The 17,289-nt window shown below is 41.9% G+C and overlaps 1 protein-coding gene across 1 annotated transcript in view; it reads left to right on the forward strand.

Moving 5' to 3' along the window:
* Nucleotides 1-639: 639 nt before the first annotated feature.
* The window catches only part of LRRC1 (leucine rich repeat containing 1), a 69,461-nt gene continuing 52,811 nt past the window's right edge, over nucleotides 640-17,289 (forward strand). Inside the window, exons 1-2 of the mRNA XM_058836622.1 lie at nucleotides 640-1,171; nucleotides 15,235-15,352. Coding sequence (XP_058692605.1) covers nucleotides 1,013-1,171; nucleotides 15,235-15,352 — 277 coding nt within the window. The 5' untranslated portion in view covers nucleotides 640-1,012. The remainder of the gene's footprint in view (nucleotides 1,172-15,234; nucleotides 15,353-17,289) is intronic.

Raw genomic sequence — 17,289 nt, forward strand, 5'->3', positions numbered from 1 at the left:
CCTAATAATTGCCCTTTTGAAAGCGGATTCTAAAAAAACATATTCCAGAAAGTCTTGAGGATAGTATATAATTTTTTTTTTTTTCTTACGTTAAACCAATGCAAATTGAGAGGGAAAACATTACTCAAGGCCATGTACCTAGAGTGCGTTCCGTACATTTCTGCTACTTTCAAGACGGTGTTCTAACAATTGAAAAGAAACTGTGAGCGTGGTCTGCGCACACTCCCGCCCGGTGCTCCCGGGCGCTTCAGGTGGGGCTCGGCATGTCCCAGAGTCGGTGAAACGAGCGTCCCAAAGCGCTCCCCGGCACTCCCGGAGATCGCGGACACCCCCGTTGTCACAGCGGCTGCCGCCCGCCGCTCGGGGCACTGGCACAGCCCGCCCGAGGGCTGCGCTGCGAGCCCCGCTGCCCCGGTAGCACGGTACACTTACAGCCGGTGGAAGCTCCGTGCCGGCGCCTCTTTTTTTTTTCTTTCCCTTGGCAGAAAGTTGTGCGGGCGCCCGCCCCCGGCTGCCCGGGGCGAGGCGGCGCCGGGCCGGGCGAGGGGGGGGTGTGCGAGCGGCGGGCCGGGTCCGGGTCCGGGGCGGGGCAGGGCGGCAGGGCCCGGCCCCGGTGATGTCAGCCGGGACGGGGGAGGAGAGGAGGGGGAGCGGGAGCGGCCGCCCGTGTTCCGGGTCAGGCGCGGGAATGCGCGGCGGCGGCCGGCAGCGCTGCGCTCGGCGCCCCGCGATGTCCCTGCCGGGAGGGCAGCGGCCCGCCGAGAGGCACTAGGGGGACGCCCCCGGTTCCGCCCCGCTCCGGCTCCCGCCCATTGTTCTCCCGGGGCCGCCGCGCTCGCCCGGGGCTGCTTCCCGCCGGCGGCGGCGGCGCGCTGGATGCGGCTTGCGGCCGCTGGCTCGCCGGGACCCGCGCTGCGCGGCGGCGGAGCGGGCAGCAGCTCCCGCGGCCGGCGGCGAGGAGGGGGCGGCGGTGAGCGGCGGCGCCCGCCCCGCGGCCCCCGGCGGCGGGGCGATGTTCCACTGCATCCCCCTGTGGCGGTGCAACCGCCATGTGGAGTCCATCGACAAGCGGCACTGCTCGCTGGCCGCCGTGCCCGAGGAGATCTACCGCTACAGCCGCAGCCTGGAGGAGCTCCTGCTGGACGCCAACCAGCTCCGCGAGCTGCCCAAGGTGAGCGGCAATGGGAGCGGGGGGACAGGTGAGCTGCCCCGGCAGGTGCCCGCCCCGAGGCGGCCGTCAGGGGCTCCTGGGGCCGTCGGTCGGTGGTAGCAGCCCTTGGAGTTAAGGGAAGAGCCGGAGTTTCAGGTTAGCGTTTTCCCGGAGTTAGATGGGAAATGAGCTTTCGCGAGCAAAACGTGGAGATCCACGTCTTGCGGAAGGATGGGTCCTGTTGGAGGGCAGGGGGGTTGGTGCCGGAGTCGCAGGACATGAGTGTATATTGTGATTAACACGCACGTCATCGGAATTACGAGACCTTGGAGGGTATTCAGCCCTCCCCCTTTTTTTTCCCCTTTCAGCAGATACTGTCTGCTCCTTACATGGGAAAACCAAAACCCTCCAGCAGATAACCGCGTTCCCTTTTCTGCCTTCTGCTCCTGGAAAGTTCGTTGTGCAAAACACGAGAGACGAATAAGCCTTTTCTGTGTCTCCGTCTAAGTCCCGCACAGTTGTCAGTGTTTTGCTCCTCACTTGAAGCATGTAGTCAGAGTTTCATGCATACTGTGTTTTTGGTATTATTGTCAAAGGTGAATTCGCTTTAAATTCAACATGGTTTTGAGTCCTTGAGGTGGTACCTGCCAGTGTGCCTCTCCAGGTGGCACTTGCAGGTTTTGCCAGAGGGACTCCAGCAGAGTGATTCCAGCGAGGCACTGCGGCTCCGCAGATGCAGTGTGAGTGGGAGGCAGGATCGACTTCTGACTTGAGGACCCACGGGCTTTTTTCCCCGTGTTTGTTCTTTAAACTTTGGACAACTCAGAAGCCTTTGTGAGCTGTGGTTGGTGGAGTTTGACACGGGAAGTGTTACCTGGAAGCTACATCTTAAAACTCTGTGTACTCTTACTAACTTGGGATCCAAGAAGCTGAAGTCACTAGCCAGAGGTTTTTCAAAAGCACCTTTGTTTGTACCTGAATCAAAGTTACTCTATTCATACCCAGACTTAAACAGCCTTACTTTTTCCTTTTTGGAATTCAGTGCACTCACATACAATCTCTTTTTTCAGTTCTACATAGTAAGAGTAATCATAGTGTTTAGGTTTTCCTTCAGACGGTCGTAAAAATATTCAGTTGAACTGATGTGTTAGATTTGGCTTTTTCTTTTGAAAAACCTAGGCACAAGTTTGCATCTTGTTGTGACTGAACTCTTTTTCCTTCTGAAGTAGAGCAAAACTGGTTTACATAGCCTGTGTGTGGGTGCTATTTTTACTTCCAGCAGTTTTTACTGGCTTTGTGCACAGACCAAACTCAGGAGTCCCTTTGTACTAGACCCTTCGTCTTAGCGTTGGCTTTCAGGCTTGTACACACCATATTACAGGGGTGTTTAATGTGCGTGTGACTAAAATCCCGTTGAAAGCCATAGCTCTCTGATTTTTTAAAGAAATAATAAATCCGTCACCAACTGGTTGCTGTGTACAAATGTAAAGATGATGTCTGTTCATGGTGTTATGTTGTATTAATTTCTGTAAGAAGAGTGCAACTGTTTATTTTTTCTCTTCTATTCCTTGAACTGTAACATATAAAATAGCCATTTTTTGCCCTGTGATGGTTAAAAAGACCACTGCTTCCCATTAGTTACATGTGACTATGCATTACATCCCACACATGTAAGAAATAGCTGAGGGGGTTAAAAAACTCCAAAAACCAACCTAGGCTTCTTGGCATTGTGGTGGAATCAAGCAAAAGTTAAAGTTAGAAAGGATTTTTTTTGTCTTTTTTTTTGTAATGTGCATGGATCATGTTACAGGAATGCCTAAATATACTGCAGGAATATGTTTGTGGGTTTTTAGCTGGACTAGGAGGAATCTGATGGAAGACAGCCACAGAAACATACTTGTATCTGTCCTAAGTACTTTGTGCTTTGTCAGCAATGCAGGGAGGCACTTTTATTGGGGCTTCCTGCCCGAACCTATGAACTTTCCTTGTCAGTTCCTTATTAATGATTTCTGATAAGTGGAATATAGCGCCATCACCTCATGTAAGTGTTGACTCTGCAGAATTTAGAGGTACAAAAGTAGAACTGCAGTCGTGAATGTGAAACTAATCTACTGAAGGTGAAACTGATGGGAAGAATCCTGTTCAACTTCTCTACCAGGAGATAGTTCTAAAAGTTCTCTTCTAGGTTGAAGAGAATCATGGAAGATCTCTCAGTGGAAGGTAGCTACAGCATACATTGCTCATTCCTGTTATATTAAAAGGGTAGTGTCAATGCAAAGTGCAGATACAGAATTGGAAATCAGTGCAAAAAACTGGGGTAGACCATACCTCAGTAGAGAAAACATGGGGGAAATCATCAGAGAGTGTAATTAACAAACTGTTAGGCCAGAACAGATAAAAGTGGTCATTACATCCTTAATTTAGTGTAACTCATTATATTAATCTGACCTTATCTCCATTAAGTTTTTTCTCTATGTATGTAAAGGCAGTAACACAAAGCCAGATTTGGGCTCGATTGAAGCCTAAACAAGTCAGAAGAATTGTGTAACTCAGTGTCTGGTTGGTTAGGCGTTTTTCAGTGCTTGATGAAGTCCTGAAGTTCACAGTGATCTGTGCCAATTCCTGGTGAATCACCTGTAGGCTGTGCTGATGCCATAATATAATCCCTTAGCACTGATAAGGTGTTCGTGTTGCTGAGATGGTTGTGATGCCCCTTAAGAAATTGCTGCTGTAAAGCCTCACCTTGGCACAGTGAAGAGTCGCCCTGTAAGCTCTGTCACTTGCAGCAGAAGTTGCTGTGGATGGAGGAGGAGGAGGAAACCCCAGCTCTGCTGCTCAGCTCTTCATTGTGAACACAGGTAGTTCAGACTCATTTTCCCAGCGTGGGCAGCTGTGATCTGAAAGGTCTGTTACAGCAGGCACGAGGTCTGATGCTTCTCTGAAATTGAGTAGATATTGGTGAGTTCTTTTACCAGCTTTGCCATTTTACAAGTCAGACAGTGATGATGGCTTTATTTCTAGGTATCCACTTTCCATCCACTTGCATATTTGTTTTTTCATCCCTCCAAATGAAAAGCTTTCTGAGGGAGATAAATATCAGCAAGTGGCATGATGAAATATGTGGACCTGCTGCATTTCTCTCAAGCTGATGAGGCAATTTGTGTTGGATGCACATGCTTTCCCCCTTTTCCCTGGTTCTCTCTGTCCGCATTTCTATCAAGTAGCAATAAAAGGTGTTCTTTGGTTGGTTTGATCCAATATATCAGTAGAAGAATATACACTAATACATCCTAATATCTCCATTTTGAGATAGAAAAGTAGTCATAGGCTTTGTTTAATTTGCGGTCTTTCCTAGCATACTTAAAACCTCCCTTATTCTAGAATGAGCTGGTAGAACATGGCATATGTTAGGGTGTTAATGAAAAAACCCAACAGAAAGAACACACATAAAAATCCTTTCAAAATATAGAAGACAACTTAGAGAACTGTTGTAGTGTCCTGAAGGAAAAGGACTAGCAGAAGGACCCAGCACTATTGGTGAATTATATATTATTAGAGTCATGTGAAGTATCCTCAGGTAAAATAAGAAATTAACTTGAATCATGTTGAGGGAATAATGTTGCTAGTTTTATTTTTGTAATGCAAGCTGACCAAAATGTATGGTAGAACTCTTCACCTTTTTCTAAGGGGAGAGGGTAGGAAAGATTCATCTGGAAAACACCTGAAATGTCTGAGAAGCAGAGATAGGTGGATGTCATTGCCCCCATTATTTCTACTCTTCCCCATGTTTGCTTTAATATGTGAAAAATATTAATTTAATATTAAAAAAGAACTGTTTCTCTGACTCCCATTTCCCTACAAATACCATTTTTTCGCCAAGCTCTATCTGTCAGCATTTCAAGAATACAAGGTAATAATTTTTGTTTGTAGAGTAATTTAAAAGCTTTTTGTATAATTTTACTGCTGCGCATTTGGTTTCCCATGTCAGTAAGTGAATCTTTGTCAAGCTTTCCTTTGCTCTGCTGGGTCCCTGGGCCCTTCTTCGCTCCATTCCCCAGTTACGTGATACAGAGCTTGTGCTTATGTTGACAGCGACCTTTTTCTGTCATTACCACTGGTGTCTCAGACTCCTCACCCTGCATGTTCATACTTTCCCATCCTCCCCCGTCCCTCATGTTCCGGGATCTTGCTTATTTCCTTCAACCTAGAGAGCTCTGTCTGCCGTCTGTTTCTGATGCTTTGCTTCCTCTCCAGTCCCTTCTGTGCTGGGTTCTTGACTGCCCTTGCGAACATCTCTTTTCTTTGTACTTCTGCTCTTTCCCCTTCCTTTCTGCTGCCTCTCAGGTTCCCTCCTCTGCTCTTGCCCTTCTTGCAGGATAAGCCAGCCTGGTGGGATGTGCTGGAGGAGCAAGCTGTATACTATTAAGCTGCTGGTGGTTTTCCACAAGAATGAAGTCTCTCTGAAGCCTTTCTCAGCAGATGTGGCTGTTTTCCCACAGAACAGCAATTTCTAGCTGTCAGCATGCTTCTCGCCACTTCTGTTTTACAAGACAAATTAAAGAGCTGCACCCTTTGGTCTGAAGAGGATGGGCTATGTATAGAGCTGGTGGTAAAGTGTAGCTCTTAACTTGCTTAAATAATTCCTTCCCCTGTGTTGGATCCCAAGTGCCTTCTGTTGATTATTTTGTGTATCTGATTTTATTGGAAAAAAATGTAAGTGGTTCCCAGTGTGCATAGAGTGACTTAAAAATGTAGTTGGTGTGTTTTTTTCTAAACCTGTAGCATTTTTATTTTCCTTGGGAGTGAAAACTTGAAGAATTTTTCAACTCAAGCTGTAATGTGTAGTATATCATTTGCTGCACGTCAAAAACTATTCTTCACTGAAGAGTAGGCTTTCTGGCAAATTGCTTTGATAGAAGAAAATAACACATTCTGCGTGATGCGTTTCAATAGCTTTTCTAATGAAAAGCATCAGATAAAAATAAAATGCTTTCAATTCTATAGATCAGTCTGTAGTTGATGAAATGTTGTTTTCTACTCCCATACATTAGAATTTAAGGGCAAATACATCCTGTCAGCTTAATTTCTCCGTGACTCAAATTTGCAGTACAAAACTGAATCCCTGCATTTTTATTTTTTCAGTGATTTAAAAAAAACCAACAACTTAGGAACCCTTGAATGCAGTATTATATTTTGGCCTTTGTATTAAATCACAGCATTCTTTGCATTTGTGGGTGGTGGAAATAGCTTATAACTCTTGTTTTGCTGCTGTTTTGTCTTGGTGCTGCTCAGTTCTTTAACTCAAAGAATAAAGACCACTTTCCCATGGTACTTCTAGCAGATGTTGTTTATGGAAAAACTCCAGTGGAAAAAAAAAAAATAAAAAATTCTATGCACTTAGATTAGCCTAAGAGTCTGAGGAACTTTTTTTTTTTCTTTGAGGAATGATTTTTATGTAGCATTTGTAAACCTAAAGTAGTCCAGCTCTGCATCATTTTGCATTTCTGAGCTTACAAATTGTATCTGTCATCTGTAATTTTTCTTCTTGGTGTTATATACTAAAGCTTCTCTGTAGAGTTACTAGATAGAAGTGAGACCCTTTTCCCGAGAGACCTGGTTAAACCCTGGCCTCTTCCCGTGCCCCAGTTTCTTTGCTAGAGATGCTGCTGGTCTGCTGCTGCTGCTTGACATTCAGCACTGTTGGTGTCTCTGTTATGTGTGGTGTTGAAATCCAGGATCCTGTTATCTTACCAAAATCATGTGAAAGCTCCTTAAGAAGCAGTCCCTCTGTTCTTCCCATACCACACCTTTGTCTCAGGAGAAAACCTGTTCTGGGCTGAATTTCACTTTTCTATCATTGTTCCTATCATTATGCAACCATAAGCCTGAAAGACACTTGTTTGGTCAGTGGCCAGTAATCTGTGGCAAGACATGATTATTTTACTATACCTCTCTTTAAATTTGTGTTTATGGCTGCTTAAGTTGTACATAAATAGGAACTTTATTTCCCTTTTTTTTTTAAATGGATAGCTTTCCTTGGGTTTGGAGAGATGTGGGATATCTCACATGGCAAGTAGATGAACACAGGCTCTTTAAGGACAGACCAGGAAGGCAAGGATGGGGAGTATCCCTTTGGATGAGAGAGCAGCAGGGATATGTGAGTTTTTGCTTTGGGATGGATGATAGGACAAATGAGAGCAGGTTGGGATTAGGGGATGACGTTGTTTTGGGTGTCTGCTGTAGACTGCTTGATCAGAATGAAGTAGTAGATGATGCCTTCTTCAGATAACTGGAACAAGTCCCCATGTTTGCAGGCTTAGGTCCTCACATGGGTCTTGGACAACATGACACCTGGAAGGACATAAGCAATCCAGGAGAACCAACAGTATCCTGGGCTGTGTAACACAAAGTAGTGCCAGCAGGTGATCCTCGTCCTCTGGCTAGCACTGGGGAAACAGATCTGGACTGCTTTGTCTAGTGCTGGGTATCCCAAAAGAAGACGCATGGACATACTGGACATACACTGTGGGGGCCACAAAGACTGTTAAGGGCTTGGAGCATCTCTCAGGGGAGAAGGCTAAAAGAGCTAGAATAGTTCATTCACCCTTGAGAAGAAAAAGGCTTATGGTTGTGTATAAATATGTGTTAATCAGCAAAAAACCTTGCTTGAGGTGCCCTGTGTCCGTACAAGAAGCAGTGGGCAAATATGAAAATACTTTTTTACTGTGAGGATGGTCAAACACTGGCAGAGATTGTTGAGAGAGGTTGTGCAATCTCTGTCCATGAAGATGCTGTAAACCTGACTAGACATGTTTCTAGGTCACCTATGCTTTGTTGGGGGGGGTGTGCACTAGGTGATTTCTAGAGCCCCTTCCAACCTCAACTGTTGAATGATTCTGTAGGGGACAGATCAAAAATCTTGCCTGTCTTTAACTTGGGTGTTTTTAATGATACAGGTTGAATTGTTGTGGTTTTCACAGTTTATTCACCCTCAAATGTTTAGTTGCTTTAATTTCTACATTGATAGTGTCATGGTGTTTCTGCACATCTTGCTGTAAATCTTGTAAGTCTGCTTGGTTTGAAATATTTTCTAATGGCAGTTTTGATATATTTTCTAATGACAGTTTTTTGTAGTAACAGCTCAGCTCTAGACTTTTGACCTGAGTTGGAAGAAAGTAATTAAGTAATGTTTCAATACCTTTAACTTTTTTTTTCTTTTTTGTAAGGTGTGTACTTTTTTAGTAAACTGCTAGCATTCCCTTCTCTTTGTTTTGTACATAGTTTAGACAAGGTTTGTGGGCAGAAATTATACATGTGTACCTCTAAAATAAATTTTATGATTATGCATAGAGTTATTTTTCTAATTATATCAGTTTGTCTAAAAAAAGACATTACCTCCTGCCAACAGTCTTGTATACTGGAAAAATTCATGCTAGAATTAGAGAGATTAATGTGGGCTTTGGTTGGTTGTTTATTTTTTTTTTCCAAATGGCAAATGCATTTAACTGCAATGAATCTGTGTTTCATTGTAGTAGATGTTTTCTGGCCTCTCTTAAAGGCAGAGGTAGTCCCTCTCACCACTGTGCTCTAACAAACAGCTTTAGCATGGAGTGCTTTTTAACGTTTGTTGCTTCTACTTAATTGACATAAAAGAGAAAGTAAATCCTTGCCTGCCAGGAACAGGATGAGAACAACCTGGTCAAGGCACTGCTTGGTAGCGCAGCATTTTGATTTAGTGCTGCAGTATATTGATTTTTGAGAGTGAATTGTCATCCCCTATTTGCTTTTTAAAAGGGGTGGAAACAACTGAGACTAGGACCTGCAATTGGCCCATCCTTGTCAGTGGTTCAGAAAATGGCGGATGCTTTGAAAATAGAGTGTCAGAAGCATAGCAGGTTGATGCTGAATACCAACTTCAGCGAGGCATTGGTATCACTTCTGCTCTGTCTTCTGTAGGCCTTCCCCCAAAGCCCTTCCTGCCTGGCTGATCTTTCTGTTGGGCTTTAATTTCAAATTCCCATTGGAGGGAGAGACAGCAGTTGGAGTATCTGGTTCTGTTTAGGATATGTGTCCATGAACTGTGATCTTTCATTAATATTTTTCTATTGTTATGAAATATAGTAATTTTGTTAAGGTTTTGTATGGATTCCTGCTTGTATGTCTGCCTCCATGATATCTTTCATTAATATTTGTGATGACAAAGTTGCTAGTACTACGTTGAGAGACCAAAGTACAGCTTGAATATATTCTGCATACATGGTTGGGTGTGTGAATCAATCTTCCATCATGCCAAATGTTCTGTTGCCAAATGTATGTAACAGTTCTGGTTTTGCTCATGGCGAATGTGAAGACAGAATTAGAAACCTCAGCTGCATGGAGTACTTGTCCATTTGCCAACTTGCCACAAAACAGGTGGGCAGAGGTCTGTGTGATGCTGTCCATCACCAGCTGCTGCTGCTGCATCTCTTCATGGCTGTAGAGGAAATCCATTCAATTCATATTGCATAATGACCCTGCTGTGCTGCACCGTGAGTTTGTCCCAGCCCTAAGAAATTGTTTCAGTATCTCAGGGAATATTTTATTTGAAAATTAAAGTGTGTTGTGCCCAAAGGATCACGTGGGATCCATATTTGTGAAACCGTGTTGCCCTTGCCAGCTGTCTTTGCTTGGAGGTGAAAGCGGACAGAGTGACTTGAGGGGTCCTGATGTTGCTAGTAGGCTTTAGATTCCAAAATGCCCATGCTAGGCTTTACTGGAGTCTGCTGAGATCTCTTTTCACACTTCATGAATGCAGAGTAGGATTCATCTTCCTCAGCATTTTATCGTGCAGCTAGTTCGGATGTGCTTCTACAGGAAAGGTGTCTGTTTTCTGTGCTCTTGCTGGTTTTCCTCAGTGCTCCCACCTGTGTTACTGGCAGAAGTCTCTGAGTTGGATTCTAAGACAGTGATGTACAGGATTGCATCCTAGAAATAGGTTTTTGCTCACAAGTTAGTTGTGGATTTTGACTGAGGGTGGATGACTTGAGGCTCGAGTGGAGTGCATTACAACTTGCTGAGAGCTCCAGACTGGTATGTCCACTGGCTGACCAGAGTAGTAGTGATGTTTGACATCCCACTAGTTGGTGAGTGTAGGGCATTGTCCAGTCTTGGAATCCTTAGCACTGAATGGTCCCTACTGATAGTCTGTCAAAGGCCATTTTGTTGATGACATCCACAAAAGTGGAGTGGAGAGGAATGAGGAAAAGCTCACCCTTCCCTCTTTACCTTTGCCCTTCAGGCAGATGTGATAAATGCTTGTGGCAGAGCCTGGTTATTAAACCCATTCTGAGGAAGCAGAATGCTTGAATTCAGTGGTGCTGCTTCATTATGGGATTTAATCCTTGTTTTCCTCATGGTGTCCTGACCACCCAGCAGTGCATTCACCTAAAGTGAGTTGGGCTTTGTCCGCTCTCACTGAAGCCATGCAACAGTGCAAACAGAATGGTAACTTCTAGGGGCCAAAAGCAAGGGACTAGGGACCTTGTTGAGGAGCAGCTATGTTGCAAGGTTTTTTCATGTATTTGATTCCTTATCTCTTGTTCACTGCTTTGTTTAGCAAAATTACCTCTTCTACTTGTGCTTGCCTGAAGAAAGACCTCAGAAAAGGATCTTTCTGAGGCAGTATAAAAAGCGTGGGGAAGGATTGACTGTAATTTCCCTTACCTGAATACTGGAGGAGGACACATAGCTGGTGATAGGAAGTAAACAGATGAAATAGTGTCCCCATTGATTTTTGTTTACAATGGAGGAGAAGAAAATGGAACCTAAAGTAAGATTTGAAACAAGAATGCATTTAAAAATTAAACTATGTTCAAATTAATACGTGCTCCTTCTTAATTCTAAAGCACAGATAACCTTTAGTTGGTCATTTGTAAGTTTGGAAAATGGGAGAAATAAATACAGATGTACGTACTTAAGAAACAGAATCTAATAACATACTCTGTCTTACAGCTTACTTAATTAATTTTAATATAATAATGTGATTGCCAGAAGAAGCCTTAAAAGCTGAGGCAGCATGTGTATGTGGAAAGTCCATATTGGCATCTGTGGGAAATTTGACATAAGAGCAAATGCTTACAAATTGTTAATCTTGTCAGCAACAGCTCAAGTGCCTGCAAAGAAATACAACCAAACAACCTGAAGTGAAAAACCACCAAACCCTCATCCTATCTGGTGTGTATGTAACCATGAAACAAGTTAATTTGCAGTTTTCTTCTTTACATCTCATTCTAATTTCTACTGGTAATGCTAGCCCATTGTGAGAATTAGGCAGTGCATTCATAAAGGTTCTAGTTTTAATTCTCTTTACTGCTAGTAGTAGCCTTTTTATGGAAATGTTTTGTTTGACACAGTAAACATTTAGTTACGTTTTAGTTTTTTTTAGTTATGTATCCTGTTCTGGATGGGTTTGGAGTGTGACATGTCTCTAGCACTGCAAAGGCTCTAGCAGCTCAGATGTTGCTGAAAAGTTGCTTCTCCCCTTAAATAGCATTAGCTGCAAATATGTCTTTGTTCCCTCCTGTGTGTTTTACTTCTGTTATTGTTTTAATGTATTTCCATTTATGGTTTTTTTTATTCCCATCACCTAAGGTGCTGAATTTTCAGGGAAAATTCTCAGGCATGAATATTTTTTGTTTCAGGAGAGAATCATTGAAAGAAACACAGAGATACATTGTCTCGGCCACTTGCAGGGAAGAAAATATCCTACTGGTTTGGCTTAATTATCTTAACTATTTTTTCCCTAGAATTGAGTGCCAGTTGTAGTGGTATTCTTAAAAAAAGAAAGGGATGAAAAATGAGGGCTGTGGGATCACACTGTCTGTTTATACTTTTCAGTGAGTCATGCACTTCTGTCACTTTTTTTTTCTTCAGTTGGCTGACATCGACCCAGTTTTGTCAGAATGAAGGGTTTTTTTTTAAATATGTGTCCGGGTGAGAGAGGCTTGGTTGGTTTTCCATTGAGAGAAGGGATCTGTTCAAGATGTATGTTCTTAGAAAATCCATATAATAGAGGCCTCTATAATTGTTTCATAGCAGGAGAAGTTTCAGTTGAGGGTCAGCTGTTACTAAATAGCAAGTTTATAGCAATAGGCTACTTCAGTGCTTATGCTCATGGCATTATTTTTCTCATTGAGGCACTATTAATTAGGCTGGCTAAACTAAGCAGCATTACAAGTGTTGCCAAGATACTCATAGAGGCGTTTCGTGTGCAATCAAAACCAGCTATTAGAGCGTGCTGGGTGGATACACTGCTCTGGCCAACAACCCCATTGCACTTTGGATTGTGTTAGAGCTTATCAAATAGAGGCAGAACTGTGTTAGATACATCAAATTAGGATTGGCATGTATTTAAAAAATTGCAGTATTTATGCACATATGTACATATACATATATATATGTTTATGGTTGTTGAACTCTATTGAGTTAACTTTTAATTCTCTTTGTTCCCTGTGGCCTTTTTGAAAGGTAAAACATATATGGCCAAAAGGAGTTGTTTGCCTCTCCAACAGAGCTTCAGAGCGCTAATGATGTGTCTTAGATAAAGGAAGAACACTTACTGAAATGGGAGTAGGGTGCACTAAACATGCAAGAGTGATTGAGTCCTGTAGTTTGAAGGAAAAAAAACCAAACAAACAGAAGTTCAAAGAAATGCTATTTGTGTAACTGCAGTTTGATTTTATCTAGGAAATGGTGTCATTCATTAAAAATTGTTATGCAGATGGAAAATAAAGCTTCCAGTTAATTTTTCTTTTAAGTAGTAGTCAACTAAAGAAACAGGAATGTCTTTAAATATTGTGTAATATTGCTTGTTGCCCGTGTGCTCTGCACATTTAATAAATATGAACTGCTCTTACACGTGGTACTGTGAGGGCCCTCAAACCTTCCTAGGGATATCCAGCTCTTAACAGGCTTTTGATGACTATTCTGTCTTTTAACCATGTGTCTTCTGTCTTTGCTCACTTGCCATTGAATATCTGTCAGAGACAACTGTTGCTCAGGATAAGATTTGTAGTAGAACATCAATATTTATAACTGTCATATAGTTTAACAGCTACAAACTGCTTTGAGGAACACATTTTGGCAAGTATTTATTTTGGAGTGTTAGGACAGATTGGGATTTCTTCTGCAAAGTGTACTCCTGCTATGTTTTCACAAAAGTGTCTTTTAAGTGCTTTTCTAAGCTTTTGATGGATTCTTGGTTTAGTCATATTAATAAATATTTAGAGAAAGGGCTACATTTGTTTTAAGGTAAGAATGGTAATGATATGAAAATGCAGTTATGGATCTTTTGAGGACAATGAAGGATTAAAAAGCATTTGTGGCTATTTTAATTGGAATATAACTTTTTAGGGAGCTAGAAATATGGAATTAGAGAAGATTTTACCTTCCTCTTAAAATTTCAACTCTGTTATAAAACACTTTTAATATGGGGGAGGGTAGAGGAGTGCCTTCTGACTCAAAAATGCCTTTGAAATTCCATATTCAGATCTGGTGCATCTTTTACTGTTGAGTGTTTATCAACTTTTTAAAGCTCTATCCTTCTTATCCTCTAAAAGGAACCCATGTTTTTGAGGGAAAATACATTAGTTTCAGTTGTGTTTTGTTTTTCTGTGACAGTGTATATTGAAAGACTGATGCAGAAGTGCAAAACTTTACACTTAAAAACCTGATTTATGATCTTGACCACAAGACACTCAAAATAAGATTGAAAACCTGTATTACAATACAGACTAATGAAACTGTTTTTGTCTTGTGTCCTAGTAAGATGCCTTACTGCTCCTTTTTGTATCAATCTGAATGACATTTAGAGCACATACTCCATCACCTAAATAAAATAAAAACTCAAAAAAGAGGTGCTAATTTCTTAGAAGGGATTGCAGGTGATTAAATGTAAGTGGGTATCCCAAATTTACAAGTATCTCCCAGTTACCCTAAGGGGGCAAAACCATGGGGGTGCAGGCAGGCACACATGCTGAGAATGGGTGAGATGCATGTGTTTGACTGCTGGGTCAAACTCCCTGTGCACTCCAGGGGCACACAGCTCACACAGAACTGAAGGAGTCTGTGCAGTTTTAATCAAGATGACTTGTATGTAAAGTCATTTCATTCTGCACAAATCCTCACCCCTTGCAGTCACTCTCCTTGAAAGGCCTGCATAGAAGAAAGTTGCAGTAAGAGCTCCACAACTTCCTTAGGGATGCCTACATCTCAATAGGTTTTAAATGATCATTTTTCTCTTTCAGTCACCAGCTCCTCCCAGTGCCTGGAGTTGACCTGACTTTCAGCTTGGCTGGTTTGGTTGTTATTTTGTCTTGGGGGCTGCCAGAGCTGAGCCCATAGCTGGAGTGTTAGCATCCTGTCTGCATTGTGTGCCTGTGTTCTCACTGTGGACAGGGCTGGGCTAGGCTTTTCCTCAAGCAAAGAACACCTGAAATCTTGCCCAACTTCCATTAGTCCTTCTGAAACTGGGCTGTAGGACAGAGGGTGTTTGAGGCTGGAAAGAAAGCCTTCCTCAGGGAGGCTGGCTCTGTAACCTACTTGGTTTTGGTGTTCACTGGTGAAGAACCAGTCAGTCCCTCTTTGTCAGTTTTCTGGATCTTGTTCTTTAGAAGCATCCCTCTGCATTAACTTCCTAATGAGCCCTGGTGAGTAATTAGGATGTTTTTAATTACTCTGCTTGGTAGCTTTGCCCCATTAATGACTTGAAGCTGGCATCCTGGATTTTGCTAGTATCTGCAATGACCTTTAACTGCAAGCGTCAGAGATTATTTTTTATAAATCTTAATTTTAGCTAAAACACAGGTTATAGTTTGTTTGCATGTGAAAATTAAAACAAAATGTTCATTCTGATACAAGTGTGGAGATGATCTACATAATTTATGCCATACAACAGCTTTAATTAGCTTACATTTTTAAAATGATTCCAGTTATTCCTCATCATTTATCATGATCACATCAACATTCATCATTTATCATCATTTATCATATCACTATATGTGAGTTATGTAAATATTTTCTGAAATGTAATTTTTTCTTTCTTTCAGCCTTTCTTCCAGCTTGTGAAGTTACGGAAACTTGGACTTAGCGATAATGAGATCCAACGGCTCCCGCCAGAAATAGCGAATTTCATGCAGCTGGTGGAACTTGATCTGTCTCGAAATGGTAAGCTACAAAGTTAATTTATTTGATTCTATACTGTCTTATGATGTGGTCTAGAAAACTGGGTTAGTAGGGTTTTTCTGTCTCAGAAATTGTTATCTACGTCATGCAGAACACTTTTTTGTCTAATTTATGGATTTACCTCTAGCTCAAGATGGGAAGGAGGTAAAGAGTAGAGGGGAGCTTGTGGCAGAAATGCAGTAATAAAATAATGCTTGACGGTAGGTCTGTGTTTCTGAGAGCATGTTTTTTTTTTTTACCAGTTTAAAAAATGCTTTGTATTTTAGTTTTATATGTGTGTCTGTCACAATATTGACTTCTTTTCCCAAGCTCTCTGAAATGTCTGGCATTTAGAGATAGATAAAAACAGAAAAAAAAAAGAAGTTGAAAAAAATAAAGCTGCTTTCTGTCCCAAAAAAAGGACTGCCTTTGGGTTAGAAGTCCAGTTCCTTATCTCTGCTCTGCCCTTTACCTGGGATTAGCAAAAGGCAGAGTGCTAGTGTTTCTAGTTTTACTTTTGGAAGAAGAATCAGTCTGTGTGTCAACTGCAGAAATAAATTAAGAAAATGCTGGGAGAAGCTATCTTCTAAAATGTGTTATTGGAAACAACATGGGTTTATTGCTTGCTTGCAATGCTTGCTTCGTATATTGTCCTGCATGGTGATGGAGTGAAAACATTTTTTTTCGTGTGGCCTGTTGAACTTACTTGTTCTACAAGAAGTTCAGGGGCTGTTGGGTCACCTTTAAGCAGCCTTATGACCCAGTGATCTAAAACCAGTGAATCTGTGTTACCAAATTAGAGCAACTGTCAGCTATTTATGCCTCCTTACATGCAGTGGATGTGCACAAAATGCTCTCTCAGCTGTGATGGAAAGGGTGGGAGCGATCAAGGTTGTGTAACCTTGTAAATAAATGAGGGCTGTTATTGAATATTCAGGAAAAATAATAGTGTAACGGGGGGCCTTTTTTCTTTATGGTTTAACTTCACATCGACTGGAGAATATTGTTGGTACTTCACCTTTCTATAGCATATTTCCTTTATTTGTTTGGTGCTTTAAATTCTATCTTTATCTGATAATATAATTGATGAAGCATGATGAGTCTCCAGGCAATTGCTGAAAAATTTCTGTGAACCATATAATTTTATGCACATTTTGAAAAACCTTTTAAGAAAATAAAACTGGAAAAAAACCCAGAGACTGAAGAGACAGATTAGTTAAAACATTTTAGAAATACATGAACATTAGTTGATGTGGTATTTGGCTACTGAGTTTGGCTGAGTTGGGTGCTGTCAGTGACAGACCTTATACAAAAAGAAACCCTCTGTTGGCTTAGTAATTCTCTTTGCAAATGAATAACTAGTTGGAATAGAGCTGGTGGATAAGAGCCATGTGAACTCTTGTCAGCCTGACTTGGAAGCTGGCTTGAGAACTCAACTGTAACAAGAGCAGATGGTGTGAATGTTTATGGCTGGGTAGATGCGTGTGCCATTAGAAGTTACTGCACAGGGAAGTAATTTTTCCAGTGATGGGTTCAACTAATGCAGGTGGCAGGGAGCAGTTGTTTTCCTATATCCAGGGTTCAGTGTTAATTACCCATTTTATTGCATTGCTTTCTTTTCTCTGTGGTTCATTGCAGAAGGTAACTGGTACCATTTCCTTCTGCTTAGTTATGTCACAGTTATTGCATGACTTGACTCTTGACATTAAAAATGTGGTGCAGGGGGGCTGTGGCAGAAGATAACTAGTCTTACTTTCTACTTTTTGGGTGTTTTTTGATTGTGTCATGGTTCTCCAGATCAAAAGGCAAAACACACACCATCTGGGATGCTGCAGGGGGAATTCTCACAAAAGGTTTTTGAGATTTGCAGTATTTTAATATATTAGCTTTGTATTTTGAACCCACCTTCCAGTATGTCTTGTTCTAAAACTGCTACAGGT

The sequence above is a fragment of the Poecile atricapillus genome, chromosome 3 (genome assembly GCF_030490865.1).
Source record: "Poecile atricapillus isolate bPoeAtr1 chromosome 3, bPoeAtr1.hap1, whole genome shotgun sequence".
NCBI classification, from domain to species: Eukaryota; Metazoa; Chordata; class Aves; order Passeriformes; family Paridae; genus Poecile; species Poecile atricapillus.